At 44.6% G+C, this 21,581-nt stretch overlaps 1 protein-coding gene across 1 annotated transcript in view; it reads left to right on the top strand.

Moving 5' to 3' along the window:
• Positions 1–7,442: 7,442 nt before the first annotated feature.
• ints14 (integrator complex subunit 14) overlaps positions 7,443–21,581 on the top strand; it is a gene marked incomplete at its 3' end in the record, with an annotated part of 18,176 nt that continues 4,037 nt past the window's right edge. The window contains 8 exon segments of the mRNA XM_070441604.1: positions 7,443–7,507; positions 10,274–10,564; positions 11,266–11,316; positions 12,454–12,561; positions 12,931–12,985; positions 14,941–14,983; positions 14,985–15,036; positions 15,866–15,984. Coding sequence (XP_070297705.1) covers positions 10,385–10,564; positions 11,266–11,316; positions 12,454–12,561; positions 12,931–12,985; positions 14,941–14,983; positions 14,985–15,036; positions 15,866–15,984 — 608 coding nt within the window.

Genomic DNA, 21,581 nt, shown 5'->3' with positions numbered 1-21,581 from the left:
TACCTGAGATAATACCATGTGAGGGAGGCAGGTAGCCTACGCTTCAGAGCATGGGCCATTAACCAAAAGTCACAGGTTCGAATCCCGGAGCCGATTAAGTGAAACATCTTTCAATGTGCTTGAGCAAGGCACATACCTCGAATTGCTCCTGTAAGTCTCTCTGGATCAGAGTGTCTGTTAAATGACTCACTACTGTAGTGGCTCTGGATAAGAGAGTCTGTTAAATGACTCACTACTGTAGTGGCTCTGGATCAGAGAGTCTACTAAATGACTCACTACTGTAGTGACTCTGGATAAGAGTGTCTGCTAAATGACTCACTACTGTAGTGGCTCTGGATTAGAGAGTCTGCTAAATGACTCACTACTGTAGTGGCTCTGGATCAGAGAGTCTGCTAAATGACTCACTACTGTAGTGACCTGGATAAGAGAAGTCTGCTAAATGACTCACTACTGTAGTGGCTCTGGATCAGAGAGTCTGCTAAATGACTCACTACTGTATGGCTCGGATCAGAGAGTCTGTTAAATGACTCACTACTGTAGTGGCTCTGGATAAGAGAGTCTGCTAAATGACTCACTACTGTAAGTGTCTCTGGATCAGAGTTGCTAAATGACTCACTACTGTAAGTGTCTCTGGATCAGAGATCTGCTAAATGACTCACTACTGTAGTGATCTGGTAAGAGAGTCTGCTAAATGACTCACTACTGTAGTGGTTCTGGATCAGAGAGTCTGCTAAATGACTCACTACTGTAGTGGCTCTGGATCAGAGAGTCTGTTAAATGACTCCCTACTGTAGTGGCTCTGGATCAGAGAGTCTGCTAAATGACTCACTACTGTAAGTGTCTCTGGATCAGAGAGTCTGCTAAATGACTCACATGTAAATGTCCTATTGTAACAGTGTGGAGCGTCTCTGAAAGATTCTAGGATCTTTTCTGTGTATTTGTTCCACACTGCGCTTCAGTCAGTACATGTTGGGTCCCAAAGACTTTCCTCCCCCTGCCTGGGGTGCAGGTGGGCTGATTCACCCCAACAGAGAGGGGCCAGAGAGAGCGAGAGGAGCCAGAGAGAGAGAGGGGCCAGAGGAGAGAGGGGGCCAGAGAGAGAGAGGGGGCCAGAGAGAGAGGGGGGGGCAGAGAGAGATAGGGGGCCAGAGAGAGAGAGAGGGGCCAGAGAGAGAGAGGGCAGAGAGAGAAGAGGGCCAGAGAGAGAGAGGGGCCAGAGAGAGAGGGGGGCCAGAGAAGAGAGGGGCCAGAGAGAGAGAGGGGGCCAGAGAGAGAGAGGGGCCAGAGAGAGAGAGGGGGCCAGAGAGAGAGAGGGGGCCAGAGAGAAGAGAGAGGGCCAGAGAGAGAGAGAGAGGGGCCAGAGAGAGAGAGAGGGCCAGAGAGAGAGAGGGCCAGAGAGAGAGGGGGCCAGAGAGAGAGGGGGGCCAGAGAGAGGGGCTGGTAGTAGGTGAGCAGCAGTCATGTTTGGGAGGGATGGGATGGATGGATAGCAGCCAGGGGAGGTGGGGAGACTGGGCTGCCTCAAGGTCCTCCAGAGGAGTGAGGTGGAGAGATCACAGACTGGGCTGCCTCAAGTCCTCCAGAGGAGGTGAGGTGGAGAGATCACAGACTGGGCTGCCTCAAGGTCCTCCAGAGGAGGTGAGGTGGAGAGATCACAGACTGGGTTGCCTCAAGGTCCTGAAGAGGAGGGGTGAGGTGGAAGATCACAGACTGGGCTGCCTCAAGGTCCTCCAGAGGAGGTGAGGTGGAGAGATCACAGACTGGGCTGCCTCAAGGTCCTGAAGAGGAGGTGAGGTGGAGAGATCACAGACTGGGGCCTCAAGGTCCTCCAGAGGAGGTGAGGTGGAGAGATCACAGACTGGGCTGCCTCAAGGTTCCTCCAGAGGAGGTGAGGGGGAGAGATCACAGACTGGGCTGCCTAAAGGTCTTTGAAGAGGGAGGTGAGGTGGAGAGATCACAGACTGGGCTGCCTCAAGGTCCTCCAGAGGAGGTGAGGTGGAGAGATCACAGACTGGGCTGCCTCAAGGTCCTCCAGAGGAGGCGGTGGAGAGATCACAGACTGGGCTGCCTCAAGGTCCTCCAGAGGAGGTGAGGTGGAGAGTTCACAGACTGGGTTTCCGAACATCCTCCTACATTCCATGACCCCTGCTCCTGGGGCCGGTCACAGTTGTGTGTCAGCTTCACCTGGCTGGGGTTGAGGCGGTCGTAAGCAACCTTGTACTCACGATCAAACGCATCTGGAACAGAGAAGCAAGGTAAGGGTAGTTTAAATCACTATTACTGATCATGATGTGGTTGTTTAACCTACTAGGCGACCATGATGGTAGAATACAACAGGGTTACTAGGCGACCATGATGGTAGAATAAACAGGGTTACTAGCGACCATGATGGTAGATTACAACAGGGTTACTTAGTGACCATGATGGTAGAATACAACAGGGTTACTAGGTGACCACGATGGTAGAATACAACAGGGTTACTAGGCGACCACGATGTTAGAATACAACACGTTTACTAGGCGACCACGATGGTAGAATATAACAGGGTTACTTACGACCATGATGGTAGACTACAACAGGGTTACTTAGTGACCATGATGGTAGAATACAACAGGGTTACTAGGCGACCACGATGGTAGAATACAACAGGGTTACTTAGCGACCATGATGGTAGACTACAACAGGGTTACTTAGTGACCATGATGGTAGAATACAACAGGGTTACTAGGCGACCATGATGGTAGAATAAACAAGGGTTATAGGGACCATGATGTAGAACACAACAGGCTTACTTAGCGACCATGATGGTAGAATACAACAGGGTTACTAGGCGACCATGATGTAGAATACAACAGGCTTACTTAGCGACCATGATGGTAGAATACAACAGGGTTACTTAGCGACCATGATGGGAGAATACAAACAGACACAGAATCAGACTGTGATCAGACACGTACACATACTGTACACAAATGGTGTTGTAGATATGTGGTATTAGAGTAGTGGCTAAGGGAACACACTTAATACGTTTTGAAAGTGTATAAAATGTTATGTCATGGTAATAATTTAAATTGTACATAACTGCCTTAATTTTGCTGGACCCCAGGAGAGTAGCTGCTGCCTTGGCAGGAACTAATGGGATCCATAATAAAACCCAGGAAGAGTAGCTGCTGCCTTGGCAGGAACTAAGGGGATCCATAATAACCCCAGAAGAGTAGCTGCAGCCAAGGCAGGAACTAATGGGGATCCATATAAAACCCCAGGAAGAGTAGCTGCTGCCTTGGCAGGAACTAATGGGGATCCATAATAAACCCAGGAAGAGTAGCTGCCTTGGCAGGAACTAATGTGGATCCATAATAAACCCCAGGAAGAGTAGCTGCTGCCTGTCAGGAACTAATGGGGATCCATAATAAACCCCAGGAAGAGTAGCTGCTGCCTTGGCAGGAACTAATGGGGATCCATAATAAACCCCAGGAAGAGTAGCTGCTGCCTTGGCAGGAACTAATGGGGATCCATAATAAACCCCAGGAAGAGTAGCTGCTGCCTTGGCGGAACTAATGGTGATCCATAATAAACCCCAGAAGAGTAGCGCTGCCTTGGCAGGAACTAATGGGGATCCATAATAAACCCCAGGAAGAGTAGCTGCTGCCTTGGCATGAACTAATGGGGATCCATAATAAAACCCCAGGAAGAGTAGCTGCTGCCTTGACAGGAACTAATGGGGATCCATAATAAACCCCAGGAAGATAGCTGCCTTGGCAGGAACTAATGGGGATCCATAATAAACCCCAGGAAGAGTAGCTGCCTTGGCAGGAACTAATGGGGATCCATAATAAACCCCAGAAGAGTAGCTGCTGCCTTTACAGGAACAAATGGGGATCCATAATAAACCCCAGGAAGAGTAGCTGCTGCCTTGGCAGGAACAATGGGGATCCATAATAAACCCCAGGAAGAGTAGCTGCTCCTTGGCAGGAACTAATGGGGATCCATAATAAACCCAGGAAGAGTAGCTGCTGCCTTGGCATGAACTAATGGGGATCCATAATAAACCCCAGGAAGAGTAGCTGCTGCCTTGGCAGGAACTAATGGGGATCCATAATAAATAGGAGCGGCAGGTAGCCTCGTGTTAGATGGGGAGGCAGGTAGCCTAGTGGTTAGATGGGAGGCAGTGACCTAGTGGTTAGATGGGGAGGCAGGTAGCCTAATGGTTAGATGGGGAGGCAGGTAGCCTAGTGGTTAGATGGGGAGGCAGGTAGCCTAATGGTTAGATGGGGAGGTAGGTAGCCTAATGGTTAGATGGGGAGGTAGGTAGCCTAATGGTTAGATGGGGAGGTAGGTAGCCTATGGTTAGATGGGGGGTAGAGTTGTACAGAGTAAATGGTACGTTCTGTTTCTCCGTACAGTTGTACAGAGTAAATGTGATACAGCCTGGGATTGAACCCGGGTCTGTAGTGACATCTCTAGCACTGAGATGCAGTACCATAGAAAGCTACGCCACCCGGGAGGCTATAGTGGACTACTTTTGACCATGATCCATACTCCAGTGTTAGGATAGAAGATAGAAGAGCTGTGTCACATGTCAAGGTATCTGTATTCTTCTGACTGGGTTTCAAACTGTCACAATATCACCCCCCCCCCAAAAGAATTGAACTTTTGTATATTGTGAATGACCTGGCTTTAGAGAAGGGTTCCAAACATCATTCCACAACAGAATGGTTCTAGTCTAGAATGATTCCTTTACATTCCTTCCTAAAGAGCACGTAAAACAAACGGCACTTGTGAAACAGTTTACAGTTGACTAGCTTTATGCTTTAGGTTGAGGATTATTCAACAAATGTCTTGTTTTACCGTGTCAGACTGTTATTAACAGTAAGTAGAAATCCCCTGCCTGTTTACTGCCAAGGAAAAGTACTGTGATATTATCGATGAATGTCATTTCACTCATCGTTACAACCAGACTTATATTCATCCTGGATGGCTGAAGCGTTACAGACTGTGCGGTAGAAGCTTAAAGGTAATTTCAGATGGAGACGGACATCTGCCGTGTTTACGGTAAATGCATTCTCCCGATGACGCGGGAACATTGCCTTTAAATTTAAATCAAGCTGTAACGTTGTACTTCTGCGATACGGATTGAATGGAGCACTTTATTAATATGTTCAATAATTACTTTGTCTGATAAATATTTGAATACTAATCATAAAAGACCCACTGGTTTATAAACGATATGATGGTGTTTCACAGCTTTACAGTTGAAATTAAAGTTGAGACCCAGCAGGCATAATTTGGCATGGGCACGTCATAAATGGACATTAGTTAAAAATATTTTCTATCAATTTTTCTATCTTCTAATTACCCTTTTGGAAGAAATATGAATTGATTTTGAGAGTCAAAGCTTTGTGTATAAAAGGTGTACTTTGGTATGTGGCCATTACATAACTCTGTACCAGTACTCTCCAACCCTGTTCCTGGAGAGAGACCCTCCTGTAGGTTTTATGTATGTATAAATGTATGTAACTACTATACACATTGATCATGATATCACCATATCATCACTATAGGTATCAATATGTTGTTGTTTACACTGTTGAAGCACTGTTATGTCTTTGAATATATAATATGTATCATTTTTACCACAGTTTAATACTAATTTGTAAGATTTTGTTTTCATGGAATCTGCCTGACTGGATCTACAGATTGTTTTAAATTCTGAATAAACCACCAGAATAATAAACATGTGTTTCTGGTTTGTCTGATTCAGGAGAAACATCCAGGTTCACAGATCCAGTTTTTATAAACGTCATGTATTATATCACAGTGTTTTCCATTTAGGATACACGGACAATTTCAAACAAATGTGATTCTACACTGAACAAAAAATATGAACCCAACATGCAACAATTACAAATATTTTACAGAGTTATAATTCATTTAAGGAAATCAGTCAATTTAAATAAATTCATTAGGTCCTAATCTATAGATTTCACATGACTAGGAATACAGATATGCATCTGTTGGTCACAGATACCTTTAAAAAGGTAGGGTCGTGGATCAGAGAACCAGTCAGTATCTGGTGTGACCACCATTTGCAACATAGTGTTGTGCATTATCATGCTGATACATGAGGTGGTGGATGAATGGGCCTTAGGATCTCGTCACGAGCACGCAAATGAGCTTCCCAGAGACGGTTTCTGACAGTTTCTGCAGAAATTCTTCGGTTGTGCAAACCCACAGTTACATCAGCTGTCTGGGTGGCTTGTCTGCATTTGAAGAAGCCGGATGTGGAGGTCCTGGCTGGCTTGGTTATATATATATATATTGAACAAAAATATAATCGCAACATGTAAAGTGTCCCATGTTTCATGAGCTGAAATAAAAGATCACAGAAATGTTCCAAACACACAAAAAGCCCCATTCTCTCAAATTTGTGCACAAATGTGTTTAAATCTGTTAGTGAGCATTTCTCCTTTGCCAAGATAATCCATCCACCTGACAGGTGTGGCATATTAAGAAGCTGATTAAACAGCATGATAATTACACAGGTGCACCTTGTGCTGGGGGACAATAAAAGTCCACTCTAAAATGTGCAGTTTTGTCACACAACACAATGCCACAGATGTCTCAAATTTTGAGGGAGCGTGCAATTGGCATGCTGACTGCAGGAATGTCCACCAATGTCCAACCAGCCTCACAACCACAGACCACGTGTAACCACGCCAGCCCAGGACCTCCACATCCGGCTTCTTCAAATGCAGACAAGCCATATATATATATATATATATTTATATTCGGTGTCATTTTCGAAAATTATTTTTGCTATCATGCATAATATGACAAATCTATCATCAACATGTTAACATAAAGATAAAATAAATTACACACAAAGGTCCTAAAAAGTATATCAAGATATCTATAAGTACAGCGCTGTCCTACCTGCGATGAACGTGTGTTTGGTACTAGACGAGGGGTGTAATTTCTCCACTCTTGGGGTGGATGGTGGAGAGGTTCACCCAGCCGGCGCATCGCTCATGGCAGTGTCACCCCCTAGGACGCATCGCGGGAGAGGTCTTCACAGTGGATCAGAATATAGCCTTATGTAATAACTGAAGACAGGTAAGATGCATTTATAGATGAATGGTTAGTTCATTTATACTTTTCTCAAGTAGGCCCCTATTAAAAATATATTTCATTTAAGAGATTATATGACAGAGCGATAAGAAATAGAAAAATTAAGATGTAACGGAATGGACATTCGGTAATTCAAATAAAAATAAATGTTGTTCTATAATTCATATTTAATTTAAATAATTTGATTTAATCTGTTCATTGATATAATGGTTGAATTTATTGTCTCGTCAGTGGCTGTCAGAACCTCACCGTCTGTTTTCTAATCTGGAAAGTCTCGACGTGCTTCTCTCCCTAGGAACTAATGGGGGGAAAGGAAGGGTTCCGCACGGACATAATAGTGAACAGTACAAATCCATCGAGACGATTTCTACATTGATGGGTATGAATCTTTCTGTTTGTCGTTTTCATGATATAACTTTTTAAATACCTGCTCGGGATAATCCATCATTCTATCTATACTATTTATTTGCAAGCTAAACTATGTCCTCAAATAAAGGTTCATTTCAAAGCTAGCTATCACCCTGCCAAGATTCGTTAGCTAGCCGTATTGAAAGGATCGGACAGATAGCCGAGACAGATAGCCGGCCTGACACGTTTAGCTGGGCTACTTGTTTCTCAATCTGGGATGACAGACAGTGGCGGTCGGTGGAGTTTAAAATGAGGGAGAATTAGTATATTTTTTAATGAGCACGGCCTTATTTCTATTACAGCATATTGGATGACTGTCATTCATATTCACCCAGTTCAACGTGACATCGATAGGTTTAGGCTACTACATGATACTAGAATGTTCCCTGTACCCATCATGAGGTTGCTACAACCTAGTAGGTGCAACAGGTCGAGAGGATTTTGAGTAATCAAGGTGACAGACAGAGACACATTCAATACCTCCTTGCACCCTCTGGCCTGCATCTAGCTGATCTAGGGTGTAATCATTAGTCCAACAGTTGCAAATGAGAGTTTCTATTGGACAAATTCAGGTATGTTTATCCCGGTTTCGTTCTGTTTTTCAACAGAATGGACAGAATGAATACACCCTTCACTTTCATAGCAGCCGCATACAAACAGCATGATCACTTTCCTTCTTGAATATATAATTCCTTCTCGCTACTATCTAAGCGCTCTCCTCCTCTCACCTTTTCCCTTCACCTTGTGGACTTCAGTGCACAAACACATCAGCTGTCTGTGACCAGGTGAAAAGACCTTTCCAAGCCAAACCTTCATATCATGACCGCTAACCGCTACACACAACCTCACATTATTGTCACGTCCTCGTCAACATAATATAACTAACGTGTTAGTAAACCTGCTACAATCACACAGTACAGTCAGAAAGCAGTTTAGCAGTTACACCGGTGGGCCCCATTTTATACACTGCAGTGCTAGCTAGCTGTAGCTTATTCTTTCAGTACTAGATTCATTATCTAATCCTTTGATTGGGTGGACAACATGTCAGTTCATGCTGCAAGAGCTCTGATAGTTTGTTGTCATAATTACTGTGTAAGTCTATGGAAGGGAGTGAGAACCACGAGCCTCCTAGGTTTTTGTATTGAAGTCAATGTAGCCAGAGGAGGACGGAAGCTAGCTGTCCTCCGGCTACACCATGGTGCTACCCTACAGAGTGCTGTTGAGGCTACTGTAGACCTTCTTTACAAAACAGAGTGTTTTTAACCAATTATTTGGTGACAATAATATATTTAGTATAGCTTTATCTAAAAAGGATGCTTTTTTAAAATGTTAAACTTTTTAATTTTTTTTATTAAATTCATTGAGTAGGATGGTCCTCCTCTGAGGAGCCTCCACTGGATGAAAATGAATGATTTGAAGGAATGAGATCCCAACATTGTCAATCATTCTGAAAGGAACATTAAGGTATTCTGTCCAGTTTGTGGTAGCAGTCCCATATGTTTCGTTCTGTTCTCAATAGTGTCCGTGCTGCAACACACAATTTATAGTATATTCCAGGGGTAGGCAACTAGTTAGATTACAGCTGCGGGCCAGAACATAATTATAATACATTTTACACTGCAAATTGACCACAACTAAGCCCCCAAAAATGTATTTGAAAATAACAATAATTTCATACCTTCATTACTTTGAGACATGATCACATGTCTTTACCCACTGGGCGCACACTGGTTGAACCAAATGTTTCCACGTCATTTCAATGACGTTACGTTGTGGAATAGATGTTGGAATTGATGTCTGTGCCCAGCAGCAGTGTTGTACTACAGTCTGGTCTCGAGACCAAATATTGAGTGTCTCGATGTCGAATACATTTTTATTCGGTCTTGACTCGCTCGTTCTCGGGACAATGAGGACTCGTAAATTTTTCCCGAGGCCAGCGGAGTCAGCGCATGAAACCTCTTGGCCAGGTCAAATATCCACACTCCTTTCATGATACATGATTTATTGCCTATTGAAACCTGGGCTTTCTATTTTACACGTAACGTTACTGACCTTTTAGTTTGAAAGTAGTAAGTTAGTAAGGGGAGACCGACAAAGTTGGAAGACATTTTGTATTTCTATCTATTTATTTAGGGAACCGTTTGAGGTAGTGATCATTTGTGGAGAGTCTCTTTTAGATTCTGAATGTTTACAATCCAGAATGTTGTTCTGAAATATAAACACAGAAATACTGGACATTTTGAAGTGTTATTGTGATGGCGATTTGACACAATTACAATCATGGTCTTGAATTGGACTAGCATTGTTCTGGTCTTGACGCTGTCTCTGACCCCCCCCCCCCCCCCCCCCCCTTCTGTTGGTCTTGACGCGGTCTTGTTTAGCTCCGGTCTTGTTCTGGAATCGGTTCTCCCTGAGGTGTCTCTCAACCCATACACTGTTTTTATTTTCATTTTTCAAAACTTTATTGAATTCCTGTTAATTTTACAGCCTGTTTTGACCAAAAACTAAAATCCCCCAAAAGATTACTCCGAGGGCTGGTTTTGGCCCTATTCTATTGTTTACCCTCAATATGTCTTCGTTTTTTTTCATTGTCTCTTTCAGTTTCTTTTCCTGGCATATATTATTTTGCTTATATCAGAAGCCGGTTGATAAACAAGATGCCCCACGAACCTTTTAATTCAAATGTTTAAAAAAAGAAAGTTTATTCTGACTAAACACACCGTTCCATATTTTCCAGAGGCAGGTGTCTGTTTTCCATTGTAGACGTGTTGTAGTCACACACACCGAGAGACTGTGGAAGGCTTCATTAAACTCATTCTGCTTTAGTGGAAACCGCATCAGCGTCATCATGCCGACGGTGGTCCTAATGGACGCGTCTCTGTCCATGACGCGGCCGGTCTCTCAGGAGCAGTGCACCGAGGAGTTGCAGAGGAAGCACTTAGCTGTGGCCGGACTCACCATGCTGTTTGAACACATGGCCAACAACTACAGACTGGAATTCACCTCTCTAGTGGCCTTCTCTTTCGTCGTCGTGGGAGCGACTGGGCTTTCCCAGGACTACACAACCCTACAGGTACACAGGTTCTGGCTAACACCAGGGACTACCAACACCCTACAGGTACCACAGAGGTCTGGCTAAACACCTATGGACTACAAACACTCCACAGGTTACAACAGGTTCTGGCTATACACCATGGACTCACAAACCCTACAGTAACACAGGTCTGGCTAACACCGGGACTACAACACCCTAAAGTACACAGGTCTGGCTAACACCATGGGATACAACACTACAGGTACACAGTCTTGGCCTAACACCATGGACTAGCAACACCCTACAGGTACACAGGTCTGGCAACACCAGTGACAATACAACACCCTACAGGTACCACAGGTCTGGCTAACCACCATGGGACTACAACACCCTACAGGTACACAGGTCTGGCTAACACCAGGGACTACCAACACCCTACAGGTACAACAGGTCTGGCTAACACCAGGGACTACAGCACAGTACAGGTACAACAGGTCTGGCTAACACCAGGGACTACAACACAGTACAGGTACACAGGTCTGGCTAACACCATGACTACAACACAGTACAGGTAACAGGTCTGGCTACACCATGGACTAACAGCACAGTACAGGTACACAGGTCTGGCTAACACCATGGACTACAACACAGTACAGGTACACAGGTCTGGCTAACACCATGGGACTACAGCACAGTATCAGGTGACCACAGGTCTGGCTAACACCAGGGACTACAACACCCTACAGGTACACAGGTCTGGCTAACACCAGGGACTACAACACCCTACAGGTACACAGGTCTGGTTCTAACACCAGGGACTACCACACCCATAACAGGTACACAGGTCTGGCTAACACCCGGGACTAACAACACCCTACGAGTACACAGGTCTGGTAACACCATGGACCTACAACACCTACAGGGTACACAGGTCCTGGCTAACACCATGGGAACTACACACCCGTACAGTACACAGGTCTGGGCTAACACCAGGGGACTACAACACCCTACAGGGTACACAGGTCTGGCTAACACCATGGACTACAGCACAGTTACAGGTACACAGGTCTGGCTAACACCATGGACTACAACACAGTACAGGTACACAGGTCTGGCTAATACCAGGGACTACAACACCCTACAGGTACACAGGTCTGGCTAACACCATGGACTACCACAAACTACAGGTACACAGGTCTGGCTAACACCATGGTAATGTTCTGTGTAGCCAGGGTAATGTTCTGTGCAGCCAGGGTAATGTTAGGGTAATGTTCGGTGCAGCCAGGGTAATGTTCTGTGCAGCCAGGGTAATGTTCTGTGCAGCCAGGGTAATGTTAGGGCAATGCTCTGTGCATGCAGGGTAATGTTAGGGTAATGCTCTGTGCAGCCAGGGCAATGTTCTGTGCAGGCATGGTAATGTTAGGGCAATGCTCTGTGCAGCCAGGGTAATGCTCTGTGCAGCCAGGGTAATGCTCTGTGCAGCCAGGGTAATGCTCTGTGAAGCCAGGGTAATGCTCTGTGCAGCCAGGGTAATGCTCTGTGCAGCCAGGGTAATGCTCTGTGCAGCCAGGGTAATGTTCTGTGCAGCCAGGGTCATGTTCTGTGCAGGCAGGGTCATGCTCTGTGCAGGCAGGGTCATGTTCTATGCAGCCAGGGTAATGCTCTGTGCAGGCAGGGTAATGTTCTATGCAGCCAGGGTCATGCTCTGTGCAGGCAGGGTCATGTTCTATGCAGCCAGGGTAATGTTCTGTGCAGGCAGGGCAATGCTCTGTGCAGGCAGGGTAATGTTCTGTGCAGCCAGGGCAATGTTCTGTGCAGGCAGGGTAATGCTCTGTGCAGGCAGGGTAATGTTTGTTAATTGTGTCCTTCCCTCTGCTGTGCAGGAAGCCCTGAGCAACCTGGAGGACTATGACAAGACGTGTCTGGAGTCCGCTTTACACGGAATCAGCAACGTGGTGCAGCAGGAGTGGGGTCACGCCTGTCCCACACAGGTGCTCTATCAAACCAATTCCTCCAATTAATTATCCACGCCCTTTTTTACGTCTCCAATGTTCAATAATAGTCTACGTTTACTGAGGCTAAATACATTGCTGAACTCATTATTGACACCGTGGTTTACAGGGAGACATACGCCTAGGAGTGGTAACACTCTGGGTCATTTATCGAGATAATCCTAGATTTTCCTGGTCTCAGTGACCCTTGACCTTGGTGTTTCCTGACAGCAGTTTCCCACCTAGCTACCTGGCGATAAATGTACTGACTGTAAGTCGCTCTGGATAAGAGCGTCTGATAAATTACTAAAATGTTAAATGCAGGTGAATGTTGGTGACTATGGCTGCAGTTTTCCTCGTGGCCACCAGGTGGTGTTGGTAACAGACGGGTCTCTGGGGATCGGTAAAGGCTCTCTGAGACACTGTTAGGAGAATTAAGTTCTCATGTTCTTTAACCAATTAAATGACTCAGTCTGCTATATCAGGATTTGTAGGATACTGATATAAATAAAAACAGACAGAGGCCCAGTCTACAATAGTCAAATGTTTATTCACGGGAATGTTCCGCCTATCATTTCCGGTACATTGGTTTATATACCTCACATTTCGTCATAACTGTCCCTCCTCCTCTCAGAAACAATTACAATATAGTTCACAAGTCTTCTCCTTCTCATACATTGTCTGCCACCTGTTATACAATCTACTACCAGCCCAAGGTCTCTCCCTGGGTGGGGACAGAATGTCCTGTAAGGAACACAGTAGTAGAGCTTGTCTGTCGATAGCTCCTCTGATCTCGTACATTGTCTCACACTTGCACCCTGCTTTCATACTAAAAAGGAACAAAAAGTCCTTGTCCTAATTCTGACTAAAACTACACACATCAGATTAATAGAGGTATGATTCTAATCAATTTCATACAATCATACAATGACAGGATAGTTTTAGTTATAGTTCTACGTTAAATGTATACATCATTTAGTCATTATTCATAAAAGTCCCATAACAGACCCTACAGACTATTACTCCCTACAGACTATTAGATTGATTATTGATCTGGTGGCCTACAGGTGGTGTTGGCAACAGATGGGTCCCTGGGGATCGGTAAAGGCTCTCTGAGACACTCCCTACAGACTATTAGATTGATTAGTGATTATTGATCTGGTGGCCTACAGGTGGTGTTGGTAACAGACGGCTCTCTGGGGATCGGGTAAGGTGTTCTCTTCTCACCCCTTCTTCTCCGTCAATGCCTCCCTGTATCTTCTGTGCGCTTTCTCTTGAGGAAGAGAGGGGCTCTGATCAGGGAAGAGAAAGAGCGAGAGACTGAGCTGAGCTCTCTGGATGGAGTAGAAAAGATGCATGAGCTGAAACTGATAAGGGGCGGGAAGAATGTGATGAGAGGTAGACATAAGAAAAAGGAAATAGATTCTTGAGGAGACAAAATGAGAATTTGAAGGAAAAGTCTGAGAAATGAGAGGACATGAAAGGGAGGTAAAGAAATCTGGACGGAAGAAAAAAGACTTTGGATGAAAAATTCGTATGTAGGAGGGAGATAAATGCAGAAAAAAAGAGAGAGAAAGAAAAGAACTCCGATGGAGAAAAAGAGAGAATCCGCAGAGATGAAAAATCTGAAAGGGGAGCTCTGAGACGGAGGGACTGAGAGAAGAAAGAGACGAAGGGCTGAGGAAAGAGAGGAAGAAAGATGCTGGAGTCTCTGCAGTGAGAAAGTCTGGACTCTTGAAGGAGTGATAAAGTCGTGACTGGGAGAGAGAGAAGAAGGAATGACGAGGATGAAAAAAGAATGAATAAGAAGGAAAGGAAGGAGAATAAAGGAAGCAAGGAGAGAAAGCAAGAGAAGAGAAAAGGGAGAAGATTGAAAGAGAAGGAAGGAGAAAGAGAAAGGCGAGAGAACTGGGACAATGAGAAGTATGAAACGAAGATGAAGTGAAAGACTGAGAGAAAAAAGAAGATCTGGGGATGATTGAAGCTGAAATCCTCTGAAGGAAGAGTTTCCTGGAATGAGAGAAAGGAGAGGAGAGAAAGAAAAAGAGGAGGGAGAAGAGAGAGGAAGGAGTGAGAGATCTGGAGAGGAAAAGATGAGAAACTGAGAGTCTGGTGATGAGAAAGAGAGAAAAAAAGAGAGAAGAGAAGACTGAAATGGAAGCTGGTGAAGACTAGAGACTATGAAAGGAAGGAAAGGAAGAAAGAAAGAGAAGGAATCTGAAGAGCCTGAGATTTTGGGAGTCTGCATCCTTCACGCTCACGTCTGGGTTTCCTACCTCTCTCTTACGTCTCAGTCTCCCCCTCTCTCACACTGTGGGCTCTCCGACCTGAGAAAAGTAAAGAGGAAAGGAGAGGTTGATAAGAAAAGAAGAGAACACTCCCTACAGACTCTGAAAGGACGCCCGGAGGATAAGAAGTTCCCTGCCCTTCCCTTTCCCTGCTAAGCTGTCATCATGTGCATCGCTAAGCAGAGAGGTACGACAGCACTACTCTGAATGCTACTGATCGCCTATAGACCTGATCACACTAATTGTTTATTTGTTAAGGTTAGTAGAGGGCAGTAGCTAGATATAGGGGCTAGTGTTCGCGCTGTACATCTTAGACAACAAGCAGATGCACTATTTAACAACTATCTGCTACTGTGTTGTTGGCAAGCGTGACTGATAGGTGCTGCACGGTCAATCAGATTTTTATCAAAAGCGTGTTTGATATGGCAATATCCCTATCGCTGTCTGTAAGCCTATGTGTTTTACAAAAAACAAACCAAAAAACACATTTAGGTTGATGTGGTCAAGTTATGAGAGACGTTCTCTCTCTCCATCTCTTTTGGCCAATCCCAATCCCACACACAAGGCAAGCCCGCCCCTGTCACTCAAACCAGGCAGTTCTCAGATTACTCTGCACCTATTGGCCAAACAGCATACGCAGTCCCCGCCCCTTGCCACCTGCACCTATTGGCCAAACAGCACGCAGTCCCCGCCCCCTGTCACTCTGCACCTATTGGCCAAACAGCACGCAGTCAACAGATTGTTCCAAACAAGAATGACGCAGCTTTCCACTTTGCGTCTTAACATAGAAAACATGTTTTCTATATTATTTGTGTAGTTCGTTGGTGTAGTTAGTTGGTCTTAGCAAGCTGCAAATGTGTCTTTAAAAAAATGGTGTTTACCTCTAATGCTTATCGCTGGCTAGCTAGATCCACAGAGATACGGCAAATATTCCTGGCTGATATTCTACCGGATGTTCTGTTAGCTCCAGACCACTGGAATCTCCACTATACCCCCTGTTCTTCGTTCTTCTATAGTTACAGATGACAGACACGATGCATAACCTGGAGCAGCTGCTCCAACTGAACGGAGGCGATGGACAGATCTTCACTATGGACGGCCAGCTCTGTCTGAAGAGCGTCCAGTCCATGTTCGGGTGTGTATGTCAAACCCCAGAACCTTCCTTCAAACTCGGCATGTACTTCTCAGGGTGGAAGATACGTCTAAACTAGTGGAAACAGCAGAAGCATCTGGCCTTTCTCTGGGATCTAGCTAGGTCTAGGGCTGGCACAATTACCGTATAACCGTGTAACCGACCGTTATAGATGAAGACCGTCATGAAAATAAAATAACAGTCGTCATATCCCCCCCTCAAAAAAAGGGTTTGTGGAACGTACAGCTGACTGAAGGCCGGGCATTCATTCGTTTGAGTCCGTTTCTGTGGTAACATGGATTCTGAACTAGAGTCGATGTCCGTGGACCCGCGGAAATCTAATTAGCATAATAAAAACATCCCCATTTAAAAATCTGTCAGGTTAAACTAGAGATAATCTGTCAAGTTAAACAAGAGATAATCTGTCAGGTTAAAATAGAGATAATCTGTCAGGTTAAACTAGAGATAATCTGTCAGGTTAAACTAGAGATAATCTGTCAGGTTAAACTAGAGATAATCTGTCAGGTTAATATCTCTAGTTAACTGACAGATTATCTGCTAGTTTAAACCTGACAGATTATCTCATCTAGTTTAACACGACAGATTATTCTCTATTTTAACCTGACAGATTATCTCTGGTTTAACCTTGACAGTTATCTCTAGTTTAAAACCGACCGATTATCTCCATAGTTTAAAAGCCGACAGATTATCTTATTTTAACCGAAGATTATGCTCTAGTTTAACCCGAACAGATTATCTACTAGTTTAACCTTCCTGACAATTATCTCTAGCTAAACCTGACGATTATCCTAGTTTAACCAACAGATGTTCCTAAGCCTGACACTAATCCTCGCGATCCCCTGCCCCTGAAAACATCACTCACATGCAATGATCTGCCACCACCATTCCTTATCACTAAGTGATAGACTTCATGAAAGCAGGTCTTGCCTGCTACGTATCGCATAAAGGAACTGGAGACAAGCTCAATTAACATCTGCACATAATTAGAAACAATAACTACTCTGTCTGTCTTGACTTCTTCCACCACTGCAAGGTCTCAACTTAGGCGCGACCAGCTCCAACTTTACGTAATTACGCCACGTAGTGATCTGATAATACCTCCTGACTCTCACCCCACAGTTCCTCCAACCACAAATGCTGACCCATACTCCTGTCCTGATCTTTTGAACCATCCGTGTAAATGGCCACAAAATTCCTGATACACCAGAATTCCAGACTCTCCTTAAACCAAATCAGATAGGTCTCTAAGTGTCAACTACCTCTCACCCTAATCTTTCTGTATTCGGTCTAATACCCACACTTCTAGATCAATACCTACTGTGAAAGGACAGTGCATCTGTAGCTCAATAGCGTGTTATGCGAGATTAATACAGGTAATACCTTAACTCTGCTAGGTGCTTATAACACTCCCCCTTGGACCCAAATGACCTATATACACATCAGTCGTCCCGTATCCTACTTGGCTTACCCTCACTACTCACTACCTAAAGTCTCCTATGTATCCCTTGAGATCTTTCCGCTCTCGCATCGCCCCCAGCGATCCCTGGTCTTCAAAAGTACACCACTTCGGCACAGTAACTTGAAGTACCAGACAACCCCCAAATGTCGCCTTGTAGTAGCTTCTAGACCCAAAATAAAACGGATCTCCATACACCCAGTGCTGATTCGCATCCTCAATATGTAGCCAAATTGCGCCGGCCTTCAGTTCAGCATGTACGTCTCCCACTATACCTCTTCTCTACCTTTGTAAGTGGAGGCCACGTGGGTACGCTCCGAAACACCAACACTTACATATTCGAGTCCTTGCCCGTATACATCTAGCCTTCCAAGGAGTCCGGCTGCGACGCATACGCGTATACTCCATAGCTATTACAGATCGATCAATGCCCATACATCGCCCTTAAATGAGGTCATACGGAACCAGCCCCCCACTCCTTTCCCCCAGTCAGACAGCGCATCACATTTAGCCACCTTCTTACCACTTGTCTCCAACCAAACTCCTTCTTCCGATGTGTTCTGCCCAGTCAGTCTAATGTCAAAAGTTTTACCCCAAGAAATTTTTATCTGATGGAGGGCCCCCAAAACCCGTCTCTCTCAACGTTTCTCCATATAAACTAGACCTCAAGACATTTCCCTCATCTCCCAACCCTTCTTCTCCTACTAAAGAAATATGTCTAAAGTTATCATCTACTGTGCACAAAAGCCCCGTAAGATACCCCCACACATATGTTCTAAACCAGATCCCCGAGCAGTGCATAAACGCACACAGATTGCATTTCTTGCCTTTGCTCGTTCACCTTCCCTTGAGTTATCTATAGTAATGCGTCATTACTTTCTTCCACCCCCTTGCGACAAGTACTAAATGGCCGAGTCATCATCGCAAATAACGACTCCGAATATCCCGCTGTACCTGAGAGTAAACGTCATTGATCATTGTTGAGAACAGCAGAGGGGACTAATCACACTTCCCGCGGTGTACCGTTGTCCACCAGGTAGCCTGCCTATAACAACTTTCCCAGCCTCACCTGGATTAACCTTCCAAACATAAATCCTTTATCCAGTTGTACATTTTCCTCTACGCAATATTCAAGCTTGAATAACAAACCCCCTTCCACAGCCTTCTCCACATAAAAAGACAGCTACCAACAGTCTCCTTGTTCAACCTGACCTTCCTGACCTCTGCTTCTAGCAGAACACTGGGTCCATAGTTCCCCTTCCCTGCCTGAACCAGTCTGAGTGTGCGATACTACCCCCTGCTCCCAGGAAGTAATTAGCCTCTCTAGAATCATACGTTCCATAATTCTTACATACATATTGATTGTTAAAGCTATTGGCCAATAGCTTGTTTTCCTCATGGGTCCTCCTGCGCTTTCGGATTGGTACCACTACTGCCTCCTTCCAACACTGCTGGTAGTTTCCCTTTCCTCCCACCACTTGTTGTCAACACCAAAACCTTATCCAGTGCCTCATCACTAAGATGGGACAAACATAACATAGCCACCTCACCTCAGCTTTCCCAAGGTGAAGTTAACCCAGCCTTACCTATTGCCCTTTTCAACCTCTCCAAGTAAATGGTGCATTCAAATCATCATTTACATCCTCCCGCCTACCAAGCACGTTCAGGATGCTCCTCTCTCGTTATCTCTCTCCCACTCTGCCCCTACCTGACAAATTGCCAGCGATTGCACTTCGACAAACAGCTTTGGCCATCATCTCTCCTCTCATCTGCCACATCTTCCTACTATCAACACTGGAATAATCCCACTCCCTTCTGACCCCACTCATCCTCTTTAGATCATCCCCCACTGTGTCGCCCCTGCCAATGTGTCACAGAACGACGCCAACATGACCTCTTTGCCTGACGATAGTTCTCCTCACCAGGCCTGCTTATACTGAATCAGATGTTGGAACGTTATCGTCCTTTTCAGAACTAAATGCCCCTGTTCCTACTCCTCACCATTTCCCCAAACTTCCTCCGCCACCTTGGGACTGCTTTCCTCCTCTCCCTGAACTCTAAAGTATAGCCTTCAGTAGCTGCCCCCACTAACGCTGTTTCTCACCCAGGTTATTCATACTATCCCACCCCCCCCCCCCCCCCCCCCCTTCATATCCACCTGACCGATCACCTCTCTCTCAGCTCCTGAAAACTGCGTCCCACTTTGCCCTTTCAAACCACACCTGCCTACTCCATCCACTGACACTTCCTACTCCTTCCGCCTTACTGTGCCATACTATAGGTAATGATCACGCCCTACTGTCGACTCCTCCCATAACCTCCCACTCAAGATTCCCTTGCCATCCACTAGTACCAGTGAGGTCCAGGCAGGACCTCTCCCTGTAGGTTTACAATCAATCCAGTCCTCACCACTCAGCACACCAGATCTTTCATTTCTATTAGATTTCCCCTGACATGGCATTTCCATCCATCCGTTTCACCCAGAGTGTTGGGGGCATTTATCATGGCCCTCCACCCTCTCCAGCACTTCAAGTCCAATATCTGACACAGATTTTCTAGTTCAATTACCCTCTCTTTCCCTCCACTAAACCACATATTCCTGTTCGAATTAGCCTCAGCCTAGCATCCTGTAGGAAGTCCTTCTTTATAAATAGTCTTGACGATGCACTCTCACTGTGAGACCTTATTTAGACAAGTGGTCCTTTCCAAATCAGTCCCAATCCAAGTTGCAGAAAAACATCTCAAGGCTGATCAATAGGAAACAGGATGCATCTAGCTCAATTCGAGTCTCATAGCAAAGCGTCTGGAAATTCTTATGTAAATAAAAAATATATAAATATAAACTAGCAAACATTTTCAAGCGCCTGTTTTCACTTTGTATATGATATTGTTATATGTGATGGTGGGGGCCACTTTATCCATGTTAGAATAAGGTGTAACGTAACAAAATCTACACTTATTCGGCGCATGTACAAATAAGTTTGATTTGAAAAATGAAGAGGTTGAACACTTCCTGACCTCACTAATACTTTACTGTGATTTTTTTGTTTTTTTAATCGGCAAAAAGAACAAATAGCTCCTTAGCAAAGAGCAATTTCTCAGCACTGTCTGGACTGTTCTGTGTTGAAAAAATGAAACAACGGTTATTGCACCAGGGTTTGAACTCTTCCTACTTGGACTATACCTAATTAACTGCCCTGTTGATGTCAAAACTCCATCCAACCAAAACAGGCTGAAATTTCAGTGGTGTTTTCAAACAGCTCTTACACTAAATTCCAACCTCAGTGGAAAATGTATATAAAAGCACAGGAAAAGTCCTGTCGAGTGCACTGGGACCTTTACAATGTATTTCGGTGTAATGTTAATGAGCTAGCTGGTAATAATGCTCAACCGAATTCTAATCTACATCATCTTCAAGTAAATTTACATCCATTCATTTCTTTCTGTCAAGATGACCGGATCAGTAAAATAATACATCTAACGGTGGAAAACCATGTATTTCTACCAAAAGTGCCAATTTAACAGACTCCAAGTCTTTTGGAAAAAAATAAACAATTGAATTCAGAACTTGCTTTAAATATTTATTATGTGCCGAAGAAGCCTGACTCAAAGCAGTAAGAAAAAGAAGATCTAGTCTAACACTGGCACATGACATAGCGAGAAAAACTATACAAATAAAACCACACCTTTAAAAAAAATGAGGCAAGATCCAACACACACACGCCTAAAGGGGAAAATTTGCCTTTTCTGGAATTACGTAGCACATCCAACACCAAGAGGCATTAACTGCTGAACTCTTAAAATGAAACAAGGAACTCAGAAGAAACTTTATTTCCAGAGATAAGTGGAAGAAAATGTTACTGATAAGACAAAATCCACATTGTTGACCGTAGCAATAATGGACTGAACTTTCAGTCTTTTCCCAAAACAACCAGTCACATAGGAATTAAATTAATGCTTACCATTTTTATGAACATATCATGAAATACTTACGCCACAAAAGTTCCATTCCTATTAATACCTCGATTACATTCCACCATTCTTTTGCTGGATTCTATGAGCACGTTATACATACAGTGAAGTGCTCGCATGTCCTGAGTGGGTTCTAGGTGAGCTTGGCTGT

Source organism: Salvelinus sp. IW2-2015, unplaced genomic scaffold (assembly GCF_002910315.2).
Source record: "Salvelinus sp. IW2-2015 unplaced genomic scaffold, ASM291031v2 Un_scaffold4386, whole genome shotgun sequence".
In the NCBI taxonomy this organism is placed as follows: domain Eukaryota; kingdom Metazoa; phylum Chordata; class Actinopteri; order Salmoniformes; family Salmonidae; genus Salvelinus; species Salvelinus sp. IW2-2015.
The sequence above is the reverse complement of the archived record's forward strand: the minus strand, read 5'-3'. Positions and strand labels throughout refer to the sequence as shown.